General features: G+C 42.6%; 1 protein-coding gene across 1 annotated transcript; it reads left to right on the top strand.

The window, feature by feature from the left end:
• Positions 1-1,454: 1,454 nt before the first annotated feature.
• PROSER2 (proline and serine rich 2) lies at positions 1,455-25,770 on the top strand. Its single transcript, XM_014883128.2, has 4 exons — positions 1,455-1,599; positions 10,884-11,099; positions 20,903-21,155; positions 22,020-25,770. Exons 2-4 carry the CDS (start codon positions 10,920-10,922, stop codon positions 23,003-23,005), a joined length of 1,419 nt encoding a protein of 472 aa, XP_014738614.2. The 5' UTR covers positions 1,455-1,599; positions 10,884-10,919; the 3' UTR covers positions 23,006-25,770.
• The last annotated feature ends 1,820 nt before the right edge of the window (positions 25,771-27,590 follow it).

The raw sequence follows: 27,590 nt of genomic DNA, 5'->3' as shown, positions 1-27,590 counted from the left end.
CAGCTTAGATTAGGCACCAGCTTTAACATAACCAAAAATTACATAACTGGAGTCTTAATCATCTGCTTTCCTCCTGGACACTGCTCCTGTAGCTTTGGAAAACACTTGAAAAAAGCAGTTACAGACTGGGAATGGTCTTACCTTGTGGACCCTCACTGACCCACATTGCATATCCCCCTTCCCTGTTCTGTTACACCATCTTTGTGAAGCACTTCCATCTTCCACACTTTGAGGTACTTCTTGCATTAGGAATATTTCAGCCACCACAGCATGGGTGAAAAATAATGATTTCTGGGAGCAGCTTGAAATTTTTACAGCATAACATAAGTTTAATTGATCATTTGCTGGCTGTCATGGCCTTTCACAATAAAGAAGGGAGGACACAATCACCTGATCAATACCAATGTGACAATATATTAGTAATAAATAGTATAAATAGGCAATATTTGTTATTGAGCTCTTAAGTTATGGGTGTCACAGATTTACAAGGCATGTAAACCTTTTCCCCACTGAGGAAGCAGACTCAGGGAGTTGTGACAGTGATTTTCTCTTTTACCTCCCCCATTTCCCAGTAGTTTAGTAGAGGGACAAGCCTATCAGACACCAGATCCGACACAATTTACACCTCACAGAATCACAGAGCCATAGAGTGGTTTGGGTTGGAAGGAAGCCTGGAAGATCATCTAGTTCCAACCCCCTGCAACAAGCAGGGACACTTTTAACTAGACCAGGTTGCTCAGAGCCCCATCCAGCCTGGCCTTGAACACTTCCAGGGATGGGGCATCCAGAATTTCCCTGGGCATAATCAAGGCAGGTTTTACCTCAGGGTTCTCTGAGGCAGCCAGAGGTGTCACTGTCCCCTCTCTGCCCTCACAGGGTGGCTGTCAAGACCCAGGTCCCCCAGACAGTGGAGGAACACAGAATCGGTCAGGTTGGAAGGGACCACAGTGGTGAAGCACAGGATTTTGTCCAGACAGTTCTGGAGTATCTCTAGTGAGGGAGACTCCACACCCTCTCTGGACAATCTGTTTGAGTGCTTGGTCACTGCACAGGACAGAAATTCTTCTTCATGTTCAGGTGGAAGTTCCTGGGCATCAGTTTCTGTCCTTTGCCTCTTATCCTACTGGGTGGCATCACTGAGCAGAGCCTGATCTATCCTCTGACACCCGCCCTTTAGACACTGATAGACATTGATGAGGTCCCATCTCAGTCACCTCTTCCCGAGGCTGATCAGGCCCATCTCCCTCTTTCCTCACAAGTGAGATTCTCCAGACCCTTGACGAACTTCGTAGCTCCAACACGCTCGGCTGGACTCCGCTCCTGGAGCACCGCAGCTGCCTTTCTGAGGGGCACACTCCCTCCCTCACGCCCTGCCCCGAGCGCCGGGACAAAGGCGGCGGTCCCGCCCGGGCGAGGCGGAGCTGGGCCGGGCTGGGCTGAGCCACCGCCCGGCCGCTTTATCCGCCCGCCGTGGGTGGCGGCCGGCGCAGTGCGCATGAGTTCGGGGCGGCAGCTCGGCAGAGCTGCTCCGGCCACCTGCCCGCCCTCTGCCCGGGCTCGTTCCGCCCTCGGCTGGCAGAGGCGCGGACCCCAAAGCCGGTGAGTGCCGCCTTTCCTCGGGGGGCTCCTCTCGCCCAGTGCGGGCCCCGGCTGAGGGGTCTCCGCTCCCCCCGGGTCTCGGGTCCGCTGGCGTGAGGGGAGAGCTCGGTCTCGCTGCGCGGAGAGGCCGCGGAGCTGCGCTCCCCTGCCAGCCCGCCACGGGAAAATGGTTCGGCGTTGCTCTTATTACTCACTAATGGGTTTTTAATTATTCTTCCCTCCTGTTCCGAGAGCAGCGGTGGCCGGGATGCCGGGTGCTCCGTGCGCTGCGCGGGCTCTGGGCGGCGGGCGGGACCGGGGACAGGGATCGGCACAGCCCCGTAGAGCAGCTTTGAGCTTGGGTTAGTTTTGGTATACAGGCGGGCAGGAGAAAAACTATCAGCAAACTGCTGCCCTGCCGTGAGGCTTGGCTTCCCACTATTGAGTTGTTAAGAATTTTTTTACCCCGTGGATTTCTTGTTCATCCCTAGCATAACCTAAAATTTGTTTCTGCTAATCGGCAAGTCTGAGAAGATATATTTACGTAAAGGTTTCATACCGGTAAAACTTTGATGTATACTGTTCCTGCCTGACTACGGGTGATGAGGAACAGCTGCCTTGTGCCTCCTCTTTGCCTTCCGACTGCCTGCAATGTAGGCTTTCCACTGGAAAAGCTGTTTGTGTAAACAATAGCAGATTCTAGTTCAGGATACTTTCTTCCCCTTCCCCCTGTCAGGCGTCTTTTCCATCTGGAGGTGGTAAGCATGAGATGGCTGGTACTTCTTAAGATCTTAATCTTAGGTGGTTCGGGCGAGGTTTCGTGCTTGTAAAGAGAAAGCACAGCCTTAAAAACACTCTCGGGATTTTCATTAATCCAGGATCTCAAGGGCATGTTTCCTGAATAGTTTTTGTTTTAGCGTGGCAGTGAGAGGAGGTCGCTGGAAGTGGAGCTCTCTTGTGCTTGGTCCTGTGCATGGGTGTAGCAAGAGGTGATTCCTGTGGTAACAAGCATGCAGATGAATAGGAAAGAGATAAGACAGCCTCTTCTGTATCTTTCTAAATATTTTTCAAGGATTTTAAGTTACAACAAGTGTCAGAAATGTAACAGTTATTTCCTTTCTCCTCCCTTATATGAAAGACACAGGAGGAAAGACTTCTTTCCAAACCCTAAAGCCTAAGTCTTAGCTTTAAAAGCTTTTGCAATTTCTGGCTTATGCTAATAAAAATGTATTATTTTAAGACTTTGACACAGATCCTTGACTAATGCAGCATTGTAGATGGTCTTTCTTGTGCGGGTACTACTTTAAAGAATTGATAGTGGCTTTTCTCCTTCCTTTGCAGGAATTACAGGAATTACTGTTGTATAAGTGGGGAGTTGATGTTTAAACAACAAAAGGACAGGAAAAAAAATGTTGCTTACTTGGGTCTCTAAGACATGAAGATATTACTTATTTCTCAGAAACAGAATAGATTTTCCCAGCAGTATCTTTCTTATCAAGGATTTGTTTGGGGGTTTTACTATAGAGAGTGAATGAGTAGAATGAAGTTTTATGACTAGAAGTACAAGTAATGCCTGGCATTAGAAAGGAACAGGGAGATTTCTATATTACACCTCTATTTTGTCAGTAGTAAAACTCTTCTCATCCTATTAGTTATAGCTGCTTTTTCTCTGCATGCCTCTGAGAGAAATATTAACCAAGAGTGTTGGCAGACGGATTGCTGGTTGGATATAGTACCTGGAACAACTTAACTCCTGAGCAGTTGACAAGTCTCAGGCTGACTGACCTTCTGAAATACTGGAGCATGAAAATAAATGAGCATATGAATGTGGCTTTCAAAGCCAGCCAGACAGGCTGTTACTGTTACCAAATCCTCCCTCCTCTTTTTTTTTTTAATTAAAAAATAAAAAGCGAGTGACTTTAATTTCCAGTATAACTAACTGCTTAAATATATTCTTTTCAATAGGGTGTGTATGGATTATCCCTGTATCATGTAAAGTCCAGGGCCAAGACTCTACTGCTCTGTTTTGCCAGTGCTGTTTTCAGCTTTGTTTACCTTGGGCAGGCAGACCTTTATGTACTTACATAGGAATGAAATGTCCAAAATTAGTTAATTTTTAAAGTAAACACTCGTGCTTTGTGCTTCAGATGTCCTTTGCTTTCTTCCCCACACCAGCACAGCAGTCACAAAAAGAAACATAGGAGAGCAGTCTAAAATCCAGTTGTAAGACTGTGACACAGCTATACTGGAGCTGAAAATTGTCTTGCTATTATAAATACTGTGTAAAACAGGATTTGGCTCACCATTGCTGTGACTGTAGCAGCAGTTACATAATGAAACCCTAAACCCCAGCAATGCTGCACCTGTAACAAGACAGAAGTTGACTAATTACAGAGGCGTCTGTGCCTGAAATTGTTTATGTACACTTCGTGGTTCTAAAGTGTTGGCTGTCACAGATAGCACCACCCTGATGTTAACAGGGGAGATGTTAAAAAGAGTAACTTGAAAAGAATGGGATGCTTTCCTTGTTGAAATTTGCATAGGGACATTTGAAGTCAGAGGAGAGCTCAGCCATCACCTGGATGTGTTTAAAGCCCCATATGGGACTGAATGAGGCAGCTCTGGGTATTACACCCAGTTCTCCCACCGAGCAGCTACTGATCATGAAATCTCAACTGGACAGTACCAGTGAGAGCCTTATCATTATCCTTAGGTAAGACCTTAATCTACAGAAAAGTAACTACTTGTCACTGGCTGTAGTTTTATTTTTAGTTGAGGCAGGAAGGGATTCTGTCACTGTAAATGAGTGGGAAATGTAAGCACTTCAGGGATCTTTAGTGGTTTAATTCACAACGTTATATAGGAGCCTTTGCCACTGGCCTTCACTTCAGGCAACAAGATTCAACTAATGCTGTTGCTGATGTAGTGAACAGGGAACAGAGTTTATTTGCAAAGGAAAAGGCAAAGGTGCGGGCACATGCATCACAGATGCCTTTTTTACCCTGATAAATTCTGTCTTGAGGGTGGACCATCATCAAATCCTGCACTGGTATTCCACTGCCTTAAAAGAAGGAGCAATTCCCAAACGCTGCAGAGAGAAGTATGAGGCAGTGATGAGCTGTGCTCTTGTGCAGGCTTGGTTGTATGTAACAAAGTCTCTAAAGCATAGGGTCTCAAAACAGTAAAAAGGTTCTTGAAAATCTAGAAAGACCAGTTAAGAATGAAACACAGTATGGAATCCTCATTTTCTGGTATCATAGGCTTGGATGAATGTGGTCAAAGGTGTGACCTTAGGCATTGTTTCTGAGCAAAGCATGATTTGGAGAATTCAGTGTAGGGATTGAGTTATTACTTAAGCGATAAAAATGTTTTGTGATTGTTTCCTTTCTTTTAAAGTGATTGCTACGTTTAATTTGAGCTCCAATTCACCAAACCATTTAAACGTGTGATGGAATGTCCTAGTGAAGTCAGACAGATTTAAGTTGTACTGAATTAGTGCTTTTCCCATCTAGTTCTTTAAAAATGTATGTACACAGGATTAGTTATTTCACAGTTGGCAGCTCTCACAAATTCTAGTGTGAGTTGTATGAATGACATTCAGTGTGTTTCTTGAGGCTCCAGCTTCCAGATTTAGAGGACTGAGAGAATCTTTGTTTTTAGCTCTAAAACTAACGGATTTTGTAGCTCCCCAGCCTGTAGAGGAAAGTTTGAATTGTCACAAGTGTGCCACAGAAACCAGTAAGTTTAAAACAAAATATTGGGGTTACACACATTGAATTCTGGGAGACTTGCATGGTTTTGTCACTCTGTAATTACTTTGATGTAGTTGCATATCTGTCATGGGCTGCCATGAAAGCCCCCCGAGTTCACACTTGGCTAAACATTGTTCAGTCTTACTTGTCACCTGTTCTGCAAATCAATATTGATGTCCAAGGAAGTGTCTATAAAAATGCTGTTGGCCTGGCTCTTATTTAGCAGATCTTCCTGTCATGGATTCTGTGTCTGTGTATGTTTTTGGTTCTTTTTCTATTAATGCTCAGCATTTCTATTTGGCTGGCCATACTCTGGGGGCAGTCCCTCTCTAAACAAGGGCAGGAATGTTTCTGGATTACTGGATGTTAAATAGCCATGACTGTTTTGAACACTCAGGATTTTTCATGAGCAGATAAAGACTTTGAATTGTACTAAATATTATCACAAGCTTCTACAATTATGATGTGGAGAAGAAAAGTTAGAATTTAACCATGCTGGCCAGTTTTGGTTTACCTTGGTTCCTAGACATCAGCTGTTGTCTGTTATTACTTCAGTTTTGTTTTGTTTCTTTCTGTAAGAACAGCTTATAAATTTACTATCTTATTCTGTGCGGGTTTTATGTAATTCAGCAAAACCTTATCAGTTTATTCTGTGTACTTCTGGAATCAGTGAAGTTGCCTGTGAGGTCTGGCCTCTGTACTGTTACTTTGTCTCTTCTTCTACCAGAAAGCTTCAATCTTACTGTACATCACAAGAATAGGGTTACCCCTAAAGCTCAAGGATTTACTCAGTATTTCACATACTGAAGGAGGTAAGAACAACTCAGCTGCTGGTAACCCTGTTCAAAAGAAGGAAATGTGTCCACAGTAAGTAGCCATCAGTTAGTTTTGAGGAGTTTGGAACAGCAGTAGCTCAGTGAAGATGTGGGCCAGCTGGTTTTGTTCAGCTCTGGTCTGGTACAGCTGGCTCAAAGGTATGTTGCAGTAGCACTTAATATGAGGAAAAATTCATGAGGTTATTAGACACAAATACCTGGCCTGTTTTGGGAAGCCCTGTGGTCTCCTGACCACAGCATGCAGGAATCTGAATGAATTCCTGCTCTCCTTTGCCTTGTTTTACTGCTCTGCTGCCAACTGTCAGAGGCTGATAAAGGTCTCCAGTCTGCCCCTGTACCATCATTTTTATAAAACCCATCCCATGGTAACACTTCTAATGACCACAGAGCGTTTCCTGATGTTTTTTCCAGATGCTTAACTCTCCAAACTCAACCACCACCATGGAGAGCAAGGTGACTGACAGTGTGTGTAGAGCTGAGTGTGTGCATTGCTGTGTCTGTGCACAGCTGACAGATTAAACCAACCTTGAAGTTCATTGCCACTTCTTCTGTTTCAGTTGAATCACTGAGAAAGAGCTGGTTAAGAACAAAGGCAAAGTCTGTGTGATGCTCAGAGTACAATGAGGCTTAGAAATCTATCTTGAGAACTGTTTCATGCAAAGAGTGTTCTAGAAATTGTGCATATAGTGAAAGGGACAGACTGATCTTGTGCCTTTTAAAAATGCATGATAATTTTCTAAAAATTGTCAACTCACCTTAAGTATATTGTGCAGTTAATGGCCTGGTGCTGTCTGCTGACTTTTGGCTCCTGGCTTACTTAGCAGTTGATTTTTAGCATTTAAATGTCTTGCACTTTTGTGGGATTGATCTTTTTGCCTATTAAGCTAGTCTTCAAACAGGATTGTTAATAAAAAATTCTTTCAATCTCCTGCTACTATAGAAACAGTCCCTTGTAAATGCTAACATTGAGCTTCAGTGAAGAAGTAAACTTAGTCAGCAAAACTATAAAAATATCTCTTTTGAAAGGACAGACCGCACCTTATCTTTGATGGCAATTTAATACATTCTCTCTAAATTATTTGCCTCTGTCAAAGCAAAATTAAATCTTTGGAGGTGAAAGTCAGTGCTAGCTTCAGAATCTTTCAATTTCCTCCTTCTGCTCTCTGAAAAACATGCATGATATCTGACTTATATTGTTTTAAATATCTCATGAAGGCTATCTCTAGTGTAACCAAGAAGTGATCACTTCAGATGATAGAATCACATCTGCTCTAAGATGCATTTCTGGTTTAATATCTGGGATCCTCTCTCTAAATAGTATTGCTCCTGTCACACTTCTGTGCTCCTGTGTCATGGTCTGATTTTTTTTTTTTTTTTTTTTTTTTTATTATTATTAATCCCTAAAGGTATAGGCACACATCTCTTAAGCCAAGCTTAAAAATACCCAGCTACAATGACTGAACAACAAATCCCATTGCGAGCACCTTTCATATTTAATGCATCTCTGAAGGTCAGGAGGAGCAGCCGCCTGTCATCCTGCTGTTCCTGCTCTCTCTGAGCAAGGTTGTCTTGTTTTTGAACCCTGATTGTTACCTTGGCAATCCTGCTGAAACGGACAGTGAGGTCTGGAAATCCATTAGGTTCTTGACTATTTCTATCTTAAACCTATAAAGACTTTCACTTAATAGAGATGGCATAAAGAGGGTGAAGGGACTTCAGTGTTGACCATGGTTAGGAGAGGAATTTGTCTGTAAAACATACTGTATGTATTGCAGCAGTGCCAGGCAGCCTCACGTCAGCTCTAGCTCCTCTAGACACTGTACAAAGGTCTAGGAGTTTCTCAAAGCATAAAAAACACAGCAAAGGGCAGAAGAAATAATATGCATGGATTATGATTTTATTGAAATGTACCTTTGATGTGTTGAAGATGATGTAAAAGGTAGAAGGGTGGAAAAAAATCTTCCCCCACAAGTTTTCTGCAGGCTCACAGGCCATTGCACAGCTCCCAAGCTTTTCTGAAATGAGTAAAACTCCCAAAGAAGCCACAGCTTCCAACACAAAGGCAGGACTGGTGCTGTAATGTTTGATACTGGCTTTTGTGTGGGCGGCTCTCTGAACCAGTCACCCTCACTGCCTTTAGTCATTGTTCAGGAGCTTTGTGAAACATCTGAACTGGAGCTCCAGAATGAGTAATGGCAGCTTGCTGGGAGCAGAGTTATTTGTTGGTATTTAGAATTCGTGCCTTTAATGTTTATTGCTGCTGAATCTGGGTGCCCCTGCTGTCCTGAATGCAGATAGCCTACTATGAACTTAGTCCTGGTTAACCTGAGGTATTGCTGTTGGAGAAAGCAGAACAATACTCTTAAATACTTCTCCTTCAAAATCCGGGCCTCTTGATTTGTTTCTTGGTAACATCAATTAATATATTCTCCTGGTTAGTCTTTAAATGTAGGTTTTATTTATGTTATCTGTTGTAATCTGCAGCACTGACCTCTCATAATGTAGTCCATTAAATGTTCGTAGTTTTGAGTGTAATTCTAGAAATCTCATAGTTGTCTATAGCATCTCTGAGGGACTGAACAAACACAGCATATTAAGTTTATACTGGGGACACCTGCATAAAAATTTGATGCTGCAACTTAAAAGTGCTGAAGAGGAATAATACTTACCTTGTGTTGAATGTCAGTGGAAGTACTCACCTCTTGCTGGTCTCTCTTTTCTATCTGAACATCACCTTGACAGTCACAGGATGGAATCTGAAGTCAGTGGGAGTTTTATGTGAATTTCAGAGGTGTCAAGATTCTCTAATAGTCTTGCCTTCTAAAAATATATATGTATTTGTGTGTGTTTGTTCACGTGTAGGATTTCAGAGGAGTCAAGATTTTCACTGATAATGTTGGCTTCCAAAAATTGCATGGATTTTCTTGTGTGGATGTATTTGTGTGTGGCTTTTCAGTACCACGGGGTTTGTTGTAGATGGAGCTGCTGTTGCAGGATATGTTCCATGCTTGGTCTGCTGTTTTCCTGTTTAACTTTCTGCAGCAGCCAAAGGTACAGCAGCTGCCTCAGTGCTCCTGTGTCTGCCTGTCACGAGCGTTTGAAAACCAGGACCATGAGCATGTTTCTACCTCCTTGGGCATCACTTAAAGCCCATTATCCTGAGGATGCATTGTATTGTTGATAGCTAAAGTTCTTAATAGAAAAAAATGAAGTTCTTTTTGTGTAAAAGTAAGGCTAAATTTGATCGTTAGACCTAATGCTCATAAGAAGGACTGAGAGATGTTTTTGTTGTGACAACCCAGTGCTCTGGATTGTGGATGTGCTCCCAAGGCTTGCTGGACTGCAGCCTGGCTACATTGTGTGGGAGCTTTCCCACAGGACGTGTTGGTGCTGCAGCACTGGCCACGCACCTCTGGTAATGTCATAGCCCTCTCCTGGGAGGAGGGATCAGCAGGATGGAATTGTTACTCAGTATTGGCAGATGTTATCTCACTGCTATGAAACACTAATCAGCTTACCAGAAGGGTCTGGTTTCTCAGCCCTCAACCCACAGCTGTGGGGAGCAAGGAGAAGTAATCCGATTGAATTGGAAATGCAGGCTTGACTTTGCTTCTCGTGTCGCCTCTTGAGCCATAATAAAGGGAGAAGCACTTGGGAAGCAGGAGCATCTCATTTAATTTGTGCAGTGTCAGGGGAATGGTATCCATTTCCCAGCTGGTTGCATATAACCTGGCACCTCAGAACCAGCTGTTTTGAGGAATGTGTCACTGCTGTTCACGGGTCACAGGCAGGGTGGGTGAAAAGATGGACTGTTAGCAAGCAAGGCAATTTCTCGAGGCAAAGTGTGGTTTAATGTATCAGAGCGAGAAATGAGCTAGGTTCTACGTTTTGCCTATCCCCTGCTCATGCTGTTAGTGCACTAAGATGACTTTTGTGTTTGTGTCCTTGAGAATAAAAGAAAAAGTTCTGCCAGAGTGTTTTGGGAGATGACGACAATTCAGAGGTTTTACACAACTGGGCATCGGGAAAGCTTAAAAAACTGGGGGCTTTTGCTCTCGGGAGTGCTGGTGCATATGTCTGTTTCAGTAAGTGTCTTCCAAATGTACAAGTACTGTTTCTTCATGGCTGAGTGAAATAAAAGGTCTTGAAGCTTTAAAATGCAATTTGTAATGCACTGGTGCAAAAATGACACCAAGTTTTGCTCATGGATCTTTCACCAGAAGCAGGTGGCATAGAGCTGCTTCAGTAGCATGAGTTAACTGCAGCAGTTGTTAGGAAATGAACAGGGTTCTGTTTCCCTCATGTGGTCCCATAAATAGAATTTTTGTTTAAAACCAAATAAAGATAAAGGTACTTGAGCTGGGCCAGTTGGTGTCTCAGCCAGTGGGATTTTATTACTCTTAATGATGTGCCATAATGGAAAACACAAACTGAATTTGTAGGACAAATAGGGTCCTTGCTTCTAACTGTCCACAGACATCTGGTTTGGAAGCACGACAGATGGGGTACAGAACCTTTCTGTGTTGGATTTTTAGTCATCTTTTTGAACAAAGCTAGTTTTTAAAAGATGCCCATAAAGTGGTAGATGTGTTTCAGGGCATAAGGATATGCCCTTTATTAACTCGTGTGGATCTTTTTTTGCCATTTATTTTCCACTCTTTTTCAAGTGTTTTAACAAGCAGATTTAACCCCATAGCACATTGTTCTCTGTTTCCAGACATGAATAAAGCGAGCAGCCCGACGTAACACACCGATGGCATTCTGTGCTGCGTCGGGATCAATAAGTCAAGAAGGTGTGATGCCTAGGAATCTCCTGGTGGATTCTCCTGAAATGGCATCTGAAATCTCTCCAGAACACACTCTTGGCAGCATGGAAAGGGCTGGCACTGTGGAGAATCATGGCAGCCAAGCTAGATGCAGAAACCTTGCTTTGGTAAGTGTTTAATGAGCCTTGTGCTTAGTGCTACAGATTACATTAATAGCTCTGTCCCACATCACGCCATTTTTGTTTTATTAAGGTTGGTTCTTGCCATTTCTAATCCTAAGTGGTTGCTGGTGTTGTCCTGCTTGTTAAACTCAAAGGCCAGAAATAGCTTCTCAGCTTTGGTATAACAGCTTGTTATTGTGGCCTGATTGTCTGAGAGCTTGGAGAGTGCTTCTCTCCAGCCCTTCCTCGCAGGGAACCAGGAATGGCAGTAAGGGCTGCTCTGCCCTTGCTTTCTTAAATAGCTCATAAAGAAACTTAAGGATAGTGGTTGTTCTGCACACTGCTTTTTGCTTAATCTCTTTGTTGACGCTCCTGAATAAAGGTCTCAGCTTATTCCACCTTAATTAGATGAGTAACAAATATGTCACCATAAACAAAGCCATGCTCACATTAGTGACCATTTAAATCGTGAGTGAGTAACTGAGGGAGTAGGATGCACTCCTGCATTTTTTCCAATTAGCAGGGTGAATCAGGCAGTGAACTAAACAGTACACTTTGTACTGTGACAGGCTAAGCCTAGAAAGCAGGTATGGTTCCATCCATATTCTTGTTATCATCCCAACCATTTGAAAAGCACCCAATTTTAATTGAGAAGAGAGCATTTGGTAAACATGCTTGCCCGAAGTGGAAATCTAAATCTCTGTCTTTCCTTAAACATGGAATTAGGCTTTGTCTCTTTCCCTCTACCCTCCCTGATAGTTTCCTTTCAATGTGGTAGTTTTCTGTGAAAAAGTTGCAAAACCTTATACCTCAGACACACTCATGGTTTTGTGCTACTTTGTGAGCTTTCTGGCACCTGGAAGCAATTTGAATGCAGTTCCTTTTTTTGTTGTTTCTACTGAAAATACTTACTGTTAATATGACACTGTATCCTTCAGCTGTGTTGCTAGTTAAAACAAGAACAAAACACAAAATAACAAAAACACATACACAAAACAAGTATGACAAAATTCAGTTCCTTAACTGTTTCTGATCTATTCTAGAAAAAAGTGATGAAGGGTCAGGGTGGGGGAAGTTAAGTACATCATTTGGACTCAGGAAGTTAGTGTATGTTATTTTATGAAAACTAGTTGAATTTTAGAGAATTATGGTGGAAGTAGTACTTTGCTAGAGAATTACAACTTAATTTTACACAGAATTGCAAGGTAATTTGGCTCATTACTCTACCACTAGTTTCCAGGTTAACACAGTAATATCAATCATGTTTCCTTGGGTTTTATTCTTAGCTGCAGTAGCAGGCATGAGACTAGGCATTAGAAAAAAATCAGTATTGAATAACAAAGCTATGTATAAATCAGTCTGTTTGTACAGGCTCATCCTGGGTCTGCTGTGTCAGAAAATGACGTAAATCCCCTCAGCCCAACTAGATCCTGCCATGTGATAGCCCATATGATGATGCATCAGCTAGAATTGGAATCCCTTGCTACTCTGTAATGCAGTAATTTATAGATGGAGTAAAAGTTGGCTGCAGGCTTAGGCAATTCCCATCAGACCTGTGAGTTAGCAGTTCACAGAGCCTTTCGTTTGTCTTGTTTGGGTTTGTGCATAAAGACAAAGAATTGTGTACTAATAAATTTGTGATGCCACAGATTCTCCTTCCATGATTTTTCTTCCAGCTGTGTAGTAGGTGGCATGTCCAATAAGGCTGACAACTTGCAAGTGTGGAATAACAGGTTGGACAATATAAATTCTTCTCAATACAGGCATAATTTCAGTTTCTGAATTGAGAAGGGATCTGTGTTAAACTGAACATCAAGGAAATTCTGCCTGTTCTGCTAATTGCTAGAACATGCTCCTAGAGATGTTATGTTCTTGCTTCAGTAGTTTTATTATAAAAGTTCAGGAGATGCAGAAGCTTTGATGGCCTAATGAGAAGAAAGAGATAGATAACTGTGTAGACAAAGAATTTCTATTATGCCAGTTCTGAGAAAGGAGGGAATGTATTTTCAGGCATGCTGGACCCTGAAACAGAAGCAACTAAAGACCTAACTGCCTCTTTATTTATCACTTTCCTGGCTCTGTTCACCTAGAGACAGGACAAGAAAGGTCAGGGTTGGCTTTGATTTTTTAGGTTTTTGTAATGGCATAGCAAAGGAAAGAAGTTTGATAATGCTGTTTATGACAGGCCTGTACTGCTCCAGGTTTCTTCCTACTTGATTGTAAAAAAACAGGCTCTTAAGCTTCTCAGTGTCAAACTGCATTAGTCACTAAATACAACCTTTGTATTGCATCTGTGGAATTCAAACAAACCCAGGGATGTGATAATAGGGACAAACACTTGGACTGGCTTTAGCCTTTGCTGACTGCTCACAGCTGGTTTGGCTGACTCCTGGCTGGTCCTGCATCCTGTGTGTCTGTGCTGGGAACTGGTTGTCAGTGTAGCAATGGCTAGGAGATGGATATCAATTGCCATGTGCTAAAAAGGTCTTAAAATTCTGTTTGTGGGATCCTTCCCAGTCAGCTGTTGTCACTTCAGTTTAATTTTGCCAGATTTCTCAGCTTCTCTTACCTATAATTAGTGATGCTTTCAGTTAATCTTTGACAACTGCAGGCCTCTAAGCCAAATTTTTTTTTAATGGAAAGCAAGGCGCTGCCTTGATTTTTAGGAGTATTACCATAGAAATTATAGATGTCCGGGTCTGGATTTTTTTCTGCCAAATCTGTCACAGGAGGTTGAGTTGAGATGGGAGGAATGTATGCCTTGATATGTTCATCTCACATGAATGCTAGTAACCATAAAAGCTGTTCTATATGAGGACATTAATTTGCACATATATTTTGGGTTCTTTGTTAAAAGAGGTATCCATATATCTACTTGAGAGAAGTGAATTTTCTCGATGCATGGAATCAGTTGCACTTATCCAAGGGTGAGAGCAAACAAAAACACTCTGTTCTTGGCAATTCTAGCTTCCAAAACCCAATCTGTAATGACACTGCCTGACATGTGGTATAAGAATTAACGTGCCATGAAATACAGTTGCAGCAATTTAAGGACACTTAATTTGAAGATGAAACTAGTGAAACTAGGTCTTGGAGTTTTTTTAAGCAATTTGTCTTGTTCCACTGACTGAATAGGCACAGACCAGCTTCTTAAAGCCAGTCCTTTCAGTGCTTCCCTCTGATAATTGGACTAGGTATCTATTCTCAGCCATGAGTAACTGCTTTGGTTTCTAAGTGTGAATAAAGTGCTAGGACAATTGTGCTACCTGTGAAAACCGTGGCAGAGGTGCTGGTTGTACCTGAAGTGAGCTGTGCCAACTGGAACTGCACTAATAATAAACTGTGTCAGTGCCTTGGATATGTTGCTACAACTTCAGTACTTTACCTTCTGTATCTGAACATGTCTTACTGAATGGTAGCTTTGAGGGATAGTGAGTTTTTGTTTTTCTTGGTGGATCACACTGTGTTATATATTATAATTTTTGCCTTTGGATCAGACAGATCCCTGGTTAATGCTGCAGTTTGCCACCACTCTTCTTGGGGCAGTGGTGACCTCTAGAATTTGTTCAAGTGACTATTTAATTTGATCACTAATCAAATGGCTTAAACTGGGAGAGGTCATGGCTCTAAAAAAGAGATTTTGCTTGTTCTGATTTCTTCAAACAAGCTTCCTGTCTAGCTCTAAGAAGACTTCGTAGCCAGTCACTGAAGATGGTTTGTCACTCCTGGATCCCTTGTATGGTACAGGTGACATTCTGAACACTCAGCCATTTAACTCAGGGATGACCTGGTTGTTTTGTAGTTATGGTGTCTCATGTAGCCTAAAAATTTGTTATTATCCTTATCCTGTTTTGGATCAGTACAGATAATTCAGATACAACAGACCTGACATTCTAAATGCACCGTGTTGGTATCTCTTTACCTCAACCTCCCTGAAGAGAATCCACTGGGAATCTAGTGTGGATTTAGGGGTTCTGGAAAAGGACAAGTCATGTGTCTGTTAGCCCACTGCCACCTTTTTTCCTCACAGTTTGAATGAGAATTGTGATGCTGAGCTGCACTTCAGGTACATTCAAGGGAAAGTCCTGAGAAAGAGTCCTTTCATAAAATTAATGTGTTTTTCCCCCTTGACACTGATACTCCACAGGCTTTGCTGTGCTACAAGACCTTTCACCGTGTCCAAGGACTTTGCCAAATAACAATACAAAAAAAAATGACAAGAATTTTTGACTGTTTGCTTTGTATGGATACATCTGCCTTGGGGCAGGTGGAAGCCATTCCTTACAGGGTGTGGAGAGAGCTATGCTATGCTTCATCCACTTGAAACTGATGTTAGTATGACCTGGAAGCAGTGTGCCTTGGAAAAATATGAGCCTGACTCTTAGCAAGGCTTGATGTTGCTGTAAAATTGCTAGTGAGAATATAGATCCTGAAGGCAGTTTGGCCTCTGTGCACAAACTATCATTGTGCTTCAAAGCAGGATCTGGTAGATAGAGATTATTCCAGCAGGTGGGCAAATCTGCTTTCTAAACCATGCTGATAGGCATTTCTGAACTTTCAGAATGTTTTCTTCATATATTCCACTACTTTTCACAGAATGCTTGAATTAAAGCTTGTGTAGTGTGAAAGCTAATTTATACTTGTCTCACCTTCAGTGAATGTAGAGAAGATTTGTTGTGATTATATGGGTGCTCAACTTTTTATATATTAAAATACACACAGGGACTCAGGGCTGCATCTGCCCCCCACCCCTTCATTCTCCCCTATTTTCAATGTAATGTGCTCCATTATTTGAGCCTTCCTGTGCAGCTAAGCTTGCAGCACTCCGTGCTTTGTTCTGGACCCTGTCCAGCTTGGCTGCATCCTTTCCAAAGTTCAGCAATCTGAACCTGAACTCTGTGTTCCGAATGAGGATGTGCTGTCATGTCATCACCCTGGTTAATATATCCCAGAATGAGATCTGCATCCCTGAACAGCAGATTTTTTTCCTTCTTTATGGCACTTAAACTGACAGAATCACAGATTGCACAAGTACCTTGCAGTAATTTCATCTCAGCATCATTTTTTTTGTTCATCTCCGAGTTCATTTTTGGGGGCTGTGTCATAAAGATTTCACATCAAGGTATGTGACATCTTGTGCTTGCACCTATTGGTTAAGTCAATAACTCTCTCATGAGAAATGAGCTTGGTGTGAAATTATTTAATTTTTTTAAATGAAAATTTAGTGGCTTTTGCTTGAAATATCTCCCCGTTTTACTCAATGTTGTTCTAACACAATTTCTTTTTCCTTTTAATTTCTATAGGCTGATCAGCCTAATTTTGTTTATCAAAGAGACGTCTTTGGAGTTTAAGTAGATATTCAGCTTGCTTTCTTTAAAAGTAGGTTAGGAGTAATTTAGTCAGTTTATGACTTAACTCATCTAGTTTATTTATTAAGTACTTGTAGATAATTTGTTTCCTCACTTAGGAGCTATTGATTATATGCTTTGCTACCTCTTATGAAGCACACGGGTACAATTATGCTTGTAAACTGAAGAAAACAACACTCAATATTATAGTCTTCTTCACCAAATGAATGGTATTATCAAAACCATCAGATAGTGGGTTGTAGAGGAAGCACTTTTTGACACAGCACACAATTACACTCTGGAACTCCCTGCCACAGAATGCTGTGAATGCCAGTCATTTCCATGGCTCAAACAATAAGATGAATTCATGCTAGAAAAGCTCATTAAGGGCTATTAAATACACAGATGCTGGGAAGTCTTTAAGCCATGTATGGCTGGAAACTTGGAAGGATTTAGGGGAGGAAAGAACTATATCCATCCAATATACAGCAATACCCCCCAACCTCTCTCCCTAATCCTGTGTCTTCATAGCTGCTGAAGGCTACTGAGCTAAATGGGCTTTTTGGTCTGATCCTGTGTAGTAGTTGATGTTTTTAGCTGTAATTCACTTGCTTCCAGCTTCAGTAACACAGCAGTACAATCTATTCCATTTCCCTTTCCTGTAAATCTAGTCAGAGGTACTTGACTTCTTCTGTGTAAAAGCTTTTATACATGTTCTGATACAGTTCCTGCACACAGGGCTTTCCTTTTCACCCCTTCTGACAAGTAGAACTCCCTTGTTATTAACAGAGTGTGGCCCAAGTGGTGCTACACTGGCCTTTGTACTATACATTAGAATAGTTTGCTCCCTTCATGGTTCTTTTGAGAAGCATCCAGTCACTCCTTTCCCATGGAATTTTCCCTATTAATTCTTCAGTGCTGTCAAGTGATTGATAAATCAGTTGAATCTGGCATTCTCCTGATATTTTGCTAATTGAAGTTTGGTTCCTTAGCAGGTTTTAGAAGATTTTTTTTTAAGCGCTGCAGATGTATTGGAATTTCCTGTGGTGTTCTGTTTCTGTGGTGTCAAAGCTGTGCTGGTCTTAGGATTTCAGATCTGGATGTGATGTTCAGAACTTCTTCAGATGTGTATAAAATTGTGGGCCTCTGGATATTAAGTTATTGTTTTGAACAGGTAGGAAAGGAATTAACGAATCTTTTCTATGAAGTAGATTATATTTTTTATTTTCTTTCTCTTATTTCTTTTTTTTTTCCTCTTTTATACCAAACACTGTTATAACAGGCTCTTTCCTGTTTGGCGTAAGCAGGAAATGTTTGGCTGCATAGAGAACTAAAATATTAATGCCAGCTGAGCATACTCAGCTATTTCAGCTGTTTGCATCCCAAATTTCTTCTGTCCAAGCAGTCTTTTTTATCCTCCCAATTTAATGTAATTTTAAGCTGAGGCACAATATTCAAGTTTCAAATTCAGGCTGTCTTTTGACCATGGTTTTAAACTTTGTAGTGTTAGGTGTATGTGAGATTTAGTTTAGAGAGGTGTGTTTGTACATCAAGAGTAGGGAGTAGATGGAAACTATGAGGTGAATAACTCAAGTAGCTGAAAAGACTTTTTTCTTTGACTATTAAAAAACACAGATTCATCAAGAGAAAAGAAGGCCTGGAAAACCAGCCTGGAAAGAATATGAACTGTTCCAGTACTTGGAATATAAGGAAAATGAACTAATTGCAAATAGGCTTGGTAGCCTTCATTAAAACTGGCACCTTTAAGTTACAAAAATTCCTCCCATCTTTCTGAAGGCTTTACTATAATACAAGTAATACAGGCAGGAATAAAGCAAGTCACTGCTTGCTTTACATCTCTGAGCTCCTTTGGTTTGACCAGCCTGAGTAGGTTTTTTTTTTCCACTGTGATTGTGTCTCTAAATTGGGATTGTTTCCTTGGCTGGCAAACTGAAACATGCCTTGCCCGAGGGAGTTTCTATCCAGACTGGATGCCTTGCATCTCAGTACAGTGCCCTGACCTAACACTGCCTATTCTCCAGAGCTGTTGGGTTTGTTTTTGTTTGTTTTGTTGGTTTTTTCTGATGAAATGTGACATTGATCATCTTGAAGGGAAACTGCATGAGGAAACAGATCGAAGTGCTAATAGAGATGAAGTTGGCCTTCCACATCTTGGTATGCTATTTATTACAAATGTGTTTGCAAAGGGATGGTTACTCAATTTAGATCCTTTACCTAAAGGGACTGTGCTCATTTCAGCAAGAACTATGAGGAATGGTTAAATCAGGCAAAGCTCTCCTGCAAATCTTACCTAGCATGGAAAAATGTTCAATCTTGCAGCACAGAAAAGGACGGAAGGAAGTCCTTCTGGAAGTCTTTGCTTCCTTGCTCTATTCTTTGCTCAGCTCTTGATCAAACAAGTTAAGCTCATGTGGGGGCAGTTTTTAGATGCACACAGTAATTCCTGTACCATGCTCTAGATTTGTTGCCACTATGAACTTCTTAAACACAGCCCCCTCTTTTTTTTCCTTTAAGTCTGTGTAAGGCTGGCCCTTGCAATGAGCTCACCCTCAACAGAAGGTTCTTGGAGTCCTGTTCAGCTCCAGCTCAGGGCTACCTAACAAGGGCTCCTTTCCTGTCATTCTCTCGCCTACTAGACATAGCAGCCCTATGAGTATTTGGGTGGGGAAGGAAGGAGATTGCAACATCCATTAAGGAAAAAAAAACATGCACACATAAAAAAAAAAGAACAACTAAAATACAGAAAAGGAAGCCTTGTCTGTCTGTTGCTTTTCAAGTGCAGCTGTAAAACTTTCCTTGGCCTTTGAAAACTGACGTGGTGGGAGCGAGCTGTGGACTACGTCAGCCTTTGAAGTTCATCTTTTAAACCAGCAGTGGCAAATGGCATCTGAATTTTAGCTTTTGTAGCAGTTTTGCTGCAAGCTGGAATAAGTTACTTATTCTGACAGTAAGACTAAGTTAGAAATAACCACACCTCTGTACATCTTTCCCACCCACCAAATGTTCTATTGGCTGCCCAGGCAAAGGCAGCTAAGAGCCTCAAAGCATTTATTGTCTCATCTGTAACATTCTGAGTACTTGGAGATCAATTGCCACTGGCTACAATGCAGCACATTATATTTTTTAATCTATGGGCATTACTTTGCTACAGAGCTACGTTGTTCTTATTTTTAATGCTGAGAATGGGGATAAAAAGCTTTGTGCAAGGAGTTAACAGGTAGAGCTGCACAGAGGTTTTTTTAGTCTAATGTAATGTAAGATGATCTGAACAGGCATGGTGAGTTTGAAGCAAGTTGTGCTGCCCTAGCAAGAACGTGCTACCTCTTGGATATTTGTACTGCATACCTTTATGTATTTACCTAAACTCTCCCAGGCCTCCACTGAGAAGTAGCCTTTTTACCCAGTCTGCACGTGCAATGAGGTGTCCTTGGTGCTTCTTTTTGAGTTACTGACAGCAGAGTTTCCAGTATATGCTTGGCAGGGGAGAAATTCAATCCAGAAACGGGAAAACCTCACTTGCTTTTCAACAATATATACTTGCATTCCAGAACTTACACAGGTCTCTTGGGAAATGTCTTTCCTGTATCCATTGTCTTAATGCAGTGCCTTTCTTAATCATTCTTTGTCATCTCCAAGTTTCTGGAAAAGTGAGTGTTTCTCAGGGTGGAGGAAAAAGAGTTAGTGCATTGCTGCCCAGCTTTGCATAGTGATAATGTGTTAATCAAGTTAATTAGGAGCAGTGACTCAGAGAAAATGAAGACTGGATAATCCAAGTGATTATTTATCACTTCTGTGGTCTACAGGATTATTTCCTGCTGAAGTAAATAGCCTAAGGCACTATACTGCTGGGTCTTCATATTTATTCTGGGGTTTTCCTTTCTGTAACTGAAAGGTAAAATCTTTAGAAACCCTCTCCCTCCTTACTATTACCTCTTTGTAATCTCTTATGTACCTCTGGATAATTTATAGTTTGTAGTGGCAGAGACACTTCTCAGCTCCAGCTTTGCCTCTAGAAGCCAAGTCACCCTTTGGACTTGAGCAAAAAGAGAATTAACCTATTTCTGGGACTGTCCTGAGTGCATCCTTTCCCTCCCATGTTGTTCCCCAAGCCTTGTCCCTGAATCTGACACAGAACAGTTTGCCCTGGTTTGGAATCAGAAGCAGCCATCCTAACCCTTGAAAAGGCACAGGTGAGTGTAGGGAGCTTTTTTTTTTCCTGCCTTTTTTTTTTTTAGTACTTTATATGGCTTTTATAATCTTTTAGTAATTTGTTCTGTACAACTCAAATGAAGACTTCTTTGCTAAACTGAAGGATGTAATACCAGTTGCTACTCTTTTGGTTTTTAAATTTGTTTTGTCCTCTAGCATTGTAATGTCTAAATGTCTCTTTGGGAAGGTGTTGATTTTTCTATTTTACTTTTTTTTCTTTTTTCCCCATAGGATGATGAAAGTCTGAAATATTTAACTCATGAAGAACAGGATGTTCTCATGTTCTTTGAGGAAACCATAGATGCCTTAGAAGATGACTTGGAGGAGATGGCCCTACGTGACAGTGGCATCCACTGCCAGTCCCCAAGGTCAACAGAAGAAAATGTGTCCAGTCATTCAGAGACTGAAGATATCATTGATTTAGTGCAGTCAACACCTGAGAGCAGTGACCATGAAGGCCCTTCTAGCAAAGACACAGAACCAGGTAGTTGTGTTTCTTGCAAGTGTGGGTTTTCCCTTTGATCCAGTCCTGACTTATTCCAGTTCTCTGTAGAAACAGCTAAAGAAATTCTTTACTTTCCTTACTACCTCAACATAAATTTATTACTCATCAGGAGCTCTGCCTCAGGATTTTAATTTGCCTTGGGGTTTTTGAAATTCTTGCTGCTACTTTTTTCTAATTTTTCCTTTTCCCTCACCGGGGGGTCATGCATATGATGAAGTTGTTGGTTTGCTATCTCAGTCCTCTGCCTGAAGACTGAGTTGTCACTGTTGTGCACTGTCATTGCAACAAGGCAGACTGCATTCACCAACTTGTTCATGCTCTGCTCTTCTCCAAGACTTTAAGATTTTCTTCGAGATTTAAGATAGCAGATTGTTTTCAGTGCTACTCTGTGTGAGACTGAAAGGCACATGATCCTATCAGTGAGTTTGTGACAAGATAGCATATGGCATGTTGTTTTTGTCACCCTGTAGTGTGTGTTCTCTCTGTGTTTGGACAATGAATCTATCAGCTAGTACACACAGTGGGATGTAATGTGTCCTCTCCTGGCTGTTTTATTAAAAAATAAGAACTGCAAAACTCTTATGAAAGAGCAGCCATTGAAGCAACACGTGGACTATGAGTGAAAGGCAGAGAGAGGGCTGTGATAGTGACACATTGTAAACGTGGTGATTTGAGCTATAGCATTGCCTGCTGGGGCTTCATTTATAGTTTCTTCTGGCTATGTGGGCTGAGGCTGAGGTAGAAAGGTAGGGAGAAGGGAGAAATGCTGCTAAAAGAAGCATTTTAGCTTGAGTTCTACTCTGTGTGAAGAGTTAATGACATGTCTGCTGCTTTGCCTTTTAGTGTTGGATGCCACTGGGAGAGCCGAGAGCCCTCAGCCAGCTGTACCTGCTGAGCTTCCCCCACACCCGCCTGCACCACCACCAGCCGTGTCTGAGACACTTCCTCCTCCACCCCCTCCTCCAGTGCAGCATCCGAAGTTGCTCCGTTCTGTCCCCACTCCTCTCATCGTGGCCCAGAAGATCTGTGAGCAGCAGGTGGAGAACCGGGCACGCTTCCCCGGCGCCCTCAAGGAAGGGAATTCCGACAGGAAGAAAGCCCCGGTAACCAACGGTGATTATTCCACAGCACCCAAGCACCCTCCTGCCCCCGCCCCCAAACTGCACCGGTTCCCAAGCAACATCAACATAACAAATGCCAGTGGCAAGGAATTCAGCGAGACCATTTCCAAAGCTGCGGTTAACGTCCAGGAGCGGCGGGCTCAGGTGCTGGCCAACATCAGTGGGGGAGCTCTTCTGGCAGCCGAACTGGAGGAGAAGCTGCACAAAACCGATTTCTTGTCACGTAACAGAAGTTCTTCCTTACGGGATCTCTCCTCTGAGCAAACACGCTATGAAGCCCTGACAAAACTCGGCCTAGTAAAGGGAAAGTCAGCTCAGGACCAAGTGGACCATGCCCCAGGCACTCAGCAGCTTGATGTGCAGCCCAAGCAGTCACAGCCTGTTACCAATGGATATCAAAACATCCATGAGGTTTTAAAAAGTGAGCCCAGCCCTTTCCTTCCTATGGGCAAAACTGTAACAATCAAACCAGAGGTGGCTCTTGCCACTAACAAAGTCAGCAGCGCACAGCAGAGCACAGAAAAAAGTAGTAATGATTATAAACAAGCTGCTGTAAGCCTGGACATGAGGAGGAGGTCGGGTTCGCTGCCTAGACCTTCAGGATTTCGATCCCAAGGGATAACGGTGAAGTTTTCCGGCCGTGGCTCAACTGAAGAAGCCAGGAGAGAGGCACTGAGGAAACTGGGACTGCTGAAAGAGACTGCCTAACTGGATGGGAATGTCGTGGCAGTGAGGGGAAAGTCATAGCATGGCTTTGTGCTAGAACAGTCCCAACAGGATTGGGATCTAGTGGATTGGAAGAAAAAAGGGAATGTTCTCTGCTTCAGGCAAGGCAGGAAGGTATTAGACACTGTGGAATGGCCACTTGTGTTTATCCCGGAAGGACTGGCACCACGTAAGGTCATGTACAGCAGTGGGGTTTGACTCTCCTTTCTACAGAGATACTCATCTGTTGCTCTTTGTGACTAAGAGGAATTTTATTTAATTAATGCTGGACCGTAGCAGGCAGCATTTCATTAATGAAGTGTACAGTGCAGTATTGTTGTACATAGTAAACTGAATGGCAAATCTTGCTTTTGCTCTTTCTGAAGCCAAAACAAAGAGCTCCGTTGGTCCTGCCCATGTCTGTCTGTCTGTCCATGGGAGCTCAAGATAATGTCACAGCTGAAATTTGACTCTGTGACTTTCTGTTGTCTGTGTTATCTGGCTTGGCTTCTTTCCCTGCCAGCGTTGGAGTCTTCTGCTCCCTCACTCTGCCCTTGACTCAAAACTGTGCACAGGGTGGCTTCTGCTTCGACCTTCTCCTGGACAGATCAGCCCAAGCTTTGAATGGGTGACTGCCTCACTCTGCTACTGCACCTGGAGTCTCCCCTCCCTTCCCAGCCACCTGCTTCTCTGTCACGCCTGAGCAACCCAAGTGTCCAGGAAAAGGCACCAGGAAAGCCTCAAGGATATGCACTGAGCACCAGATTTCACACTGACAGCCAAAGAGTCTCCTGACAATCTGTGACCCCAACTGCTCTGTCCAGGCAGGATCTCACAGCAGAGAAGCCATAGGAACAAGTTAACTTTGTACCAAAAGTGAGACCCATATGTCAAAAGTCTTCTCTTTTATGTCCAGGTTCCTGGGAAGGAACTGCTACTTTTTGAACAGTAGCTGTACTACACAAATTATAAGTTCTGTTACTTCTAAAACGATCATTTGGTCTTCCTGTAGTTTGACAGCCCTAATAATCCTCTGTTCACAGCCTTATTTGATTCTGCCCTGCCAATGCATAACAGAAGTTACAGCCAAAATTCTTGCAGGCTATGTGGAGTTTCAGGAGAGCTGCATGTAGGAGCACATCATTCCTAAATGGTCCAAGTTGGTGGTATTTTGCTTTTGTTCAGTAGAAAAGCTGGTAAAGATAGTCCCAAAATATCTTTGTGTGTTAGTATGGTTTTGGTTTTTTTTTAATATGGCAAAGCTGCCCTTCCACATTGAAGCTCCTTCCCTTTTTGTATTACCTAAAAACATCACAAATAGCCACTTTAAAATCAAATGCCAAACTCTTGATTTTTTTTTTTGGTTGTTGTTATTGTTGTTATTCCTTCACATTTGTTTTATTGGTGTTTTGGATTTTTTTCTAAAGGGAAAAACTGACTTACTCTCTGCACTTTCTAAAGCCTTGACCAACCCACTCCTTCTCCGAAGTACCTTAGCAATAAACCTTGGAGAAGAGGAGGGGTGGCTACAGCAGAAACTGACACACCCTCTGGTGAGGAGCTCTGACATAACTGTGATAAACAAGTTTGTAGTTCTTGTGATAAAGTATTTCAAACTTGCTGAGCTGTGCTTGTAAACGAAGCTGTCATGAAGGAAAAACCTTTGTGTCATTCTCAACCTGCCTCATACGTTAAGGTTCTTTTGTTTTGCTTTCATTATCTGCTTGCTGTTTGAATTTTTAATTATGTTCTTACGATATCTGACTGGTTCTGTAACGTAGTTATTCTTTTCAGCCTTTTCACTGGGTAAGTGATCATGTTCCTCATTGTGACAGACTTGCTACACATAAGCAATCAGTAATTAAAATATGTGGCCATTCCTGGTCTGGCAGAGCACTTGGGCATGCATAATCAAACATGAGAGGTGCTGCTGAAAAAAAAAGGCTGCTTGTGTGCTGCAAGTATAGCACAGGCTTGTTCTGCTGGGCTCTGAGTCTGTAGTCCTAAATCAGAAAGACAAGGGAGCACAGAAAATACACCCAAGCACGTGCTGCAGTGAAGGCTGGAATAGAGGCTGTCATGTGAATGATGCATCATAATTTATTAACATAACCTGCTAAGTAAATTTAAATGTTTCACGGCCTTTGTGCTTTTAAATCCTGATAAAGCAAATTCTTCATTATGAATGTGAAGTGCATACAAAGCAATCTCCACATCTAATCATTTCTTGCCAGCTCTTCTTTGAGTTGTTTACAGCTGAGAGTCCTTGCTAAGCAAAGGGGGAAAAATCCCTGGCACTGTTTCATTGAAATTCAGTCCAGTTCAATAACTCTGTAATGTCACCCTACGTAATAATACCCCAGATATGTAATATCTAAAGTTATGTATGCTGAATTAGCTGGATCATGTTCTCTCATCCTTTGTGCAGGGCTGTGTCCTCAACTGGTGGGAAGTGAGAGTTAGATCTTTGTTAGGTAAAGCAGTTTCTGTCCAGGGAGGACTTGGAACGAGGTATTCATTGTGGCCCTTCATCATAGCAGATAAATTCTTCTCTGTGCCTAAAACTGTAGTGAGTAAAGCCATGTACTAAATGAAGTTAAGTCTAGCTGCTAATAACCTGTATATAAATTTAGCTCTATTTTGTGTATCTTGTTTTGTGTGTATATGTTGCTGTGATTTTACTTCCCCTTTGTGCTGGAGCTAATGTCTTGCACAAATCTGATAAATCATCTATTAAACTAGAATAAACCAAATGAAATGATGGCTGATGGGAGGTGCCGCTGTGTTCTTTGCCACCCAGTAGCATGACTTTCTTGGAGGAGGGATATGACTTTTTCTTAATGGCTAATACTGATTTAATAACCTTTCATTTTGCAACTGTGGATGTGTGTGAGCCAGAGCCCAACCCTGTTGGGCAGGTGCTGGAGGAGGGACAAAAAAAAAAAAAAGCTGTATCTGACAGGAGATGTGTGTTCTCACTGCTGAACTTCAGCAGCTGTGATCAGGGTCCTTGCAGGAAAGAAATTCATCCTGAATTTTTGAATTAGACAAAAGCCTTTCTCTCACAAGGTTTTGCATTATTAAAATGACCTTTCCAAGAGGAAAGAAGATATCTTTTTATATTTGAAAGAAGAATAACATCTTTGTTTCCAAAGCTGTTACCATAAGTGAGTGTGGTCCTGCTGAGTGTGGAAGTTTTCCTTGTTGCACAGGTCAAAGTTCCCTGTCAGAGAACATTCCTATCCATCCCTTCTACCTCTATTTGCTGCTTTTCTGTCTTTTGAAGAAGGATTTCTAAGTAGTCGGGTGTTGTTGAGCATTTGTCCAAGCATCGTGTGTCATAAAAGAGAGAATAGAACTCACTCTAGAAAAAATAAATACTTCCCATTTGCTTGAGCTACTTTTTTATCCCTGAGGCTGGATGTGGTGGTAGCCAAAAAGCAGCAGCAGGTGCAGCAGCCTTGTCTCCAAGCTCTCCAGGGCTGCCTCGGGGCTCAGCTACGTCTCAGCCATGGCAGGGCAGGTGGCCTTTTGTAATTGTGTCCAGCTCCAGCCAGGAGCCAGAGGGGGAGAATTTAACTTGGCTCAAATCTGTAATGAAACTTAAAGGAGGTTCCAGTGCCTCACCCGTGCTGGAGGTGAAGCCTCACAGCTGCCCCAGCACCTGCAGCCTTTCAAGTGGCTGCAGATTGGGGAAGAAGCTTTTGATGTTTTGACTCCTCTTTTATACATACACATATGGAATTTGGTTTCTCCCTTTAGAATAGACAACTTCAGAAAGTGTTATCCATCGAGGGATCAGGGAAGGCAGAATCTGAAGGGAGGTGGCAGTTTTAAGCCAGCAACTTGGCCAGGATTTTAGTCTTGTTTGTGCCTCAGCAGAAAGTAACTTTGAGCTCTGCTGAACAAGCTCAAAATGTTGTGTAGCTGAGCCCACCAAAATAAAAATCACAGCCCTTCCTTAGCTGGCTATTCACTGCTCTTCCTGGCAGAGGGGAGCCAGGCAAGCACAGCTTAGACACAGCAGCACCTGCTTCTGTGGGATTGCTCTGAAGGCAGCTACAAAGGAAGGGCCTTGGAGCAGGGAGGCAGCACTGGGACAGCTCAGGGACAGCAGTGGCTCATCCTGGGCACCCCCAGCTCCCTTTCCACTGCCCACTTTTCCAGCCACTCATCCCCCAGCCTGGAGGGATCCAGGGAGGTGTTGTGACCCAAGGGCAGGACCTGGCACTTGCTGGTGTTGACCCTCATTCCCTTGGCCCATCAACCCAGCCTGTCCCAATGCCTCTGCAGAGCCCTCCTGCTGACCAACACTCCTGCCCAGCTCCATGGCAGCAGCAGCTTCCCTTTATCCCCCTGTCCAGTTCCTCAATAACGATGTTGACCAAGGCTGGCCCAGCCCTGAGCCCTGGGGGACACCACAATGAGCAGATGCCACCTGGGTCCAGCAGAATTCCCCCCCCACTGCCTGGGCTGGCCATCCAGGCAGGATTAACCCAGCCATGAGAGGGACTGGTGTGTGTCCAAGTGCTGGAGCAGCTCACTGACCATTTCCACTGGGATTTTGAGGCCTTCCTTCTGCTCCCCA

This window comes from Sturnus vulgaris, chromosome 5, assembly GCF_052056855.1.
Source record: "Sturnus vulgaris isolate bStuVul1 chromosome 5, bStuVul1.hap1, whole genome shotgun sequence".
Lineage (NCBI taxonomy): Eukaryota > Metazoa > Chordata > Aves > Passeriformes > Sturnidae > Sturnus > Sturnus vulgaris.
This window is presented reverse-complemented; position numbering and strand designations above follow the sequence as displayed.

Excerpts from the sequence above, each read along its gene's own strand:
- PROSER2 (XM_014883128.2), top strand. The coding sequence starts at position 10,920 with ATGGCATTCTGTGCTGCGTCGGGATCAATAAGTCAAGAAGGTGTGATG. Across the intron at positions 11,100-20,902 it reads GATGCAGAAACCTTGCTTTG|GATGATGAAAGTCTGAAATA; the intron begins GTAAGTGTTTAA and ends TTTTCCCCATAG. Across the intron at positions 21,156-22,019 it reads TAGCAAAGACACAGAACCAG|TGTTGGATGCCACTGGGAGA; the intron begins GTAGTTGTGTTT and ends TTTGCCTTTTAG.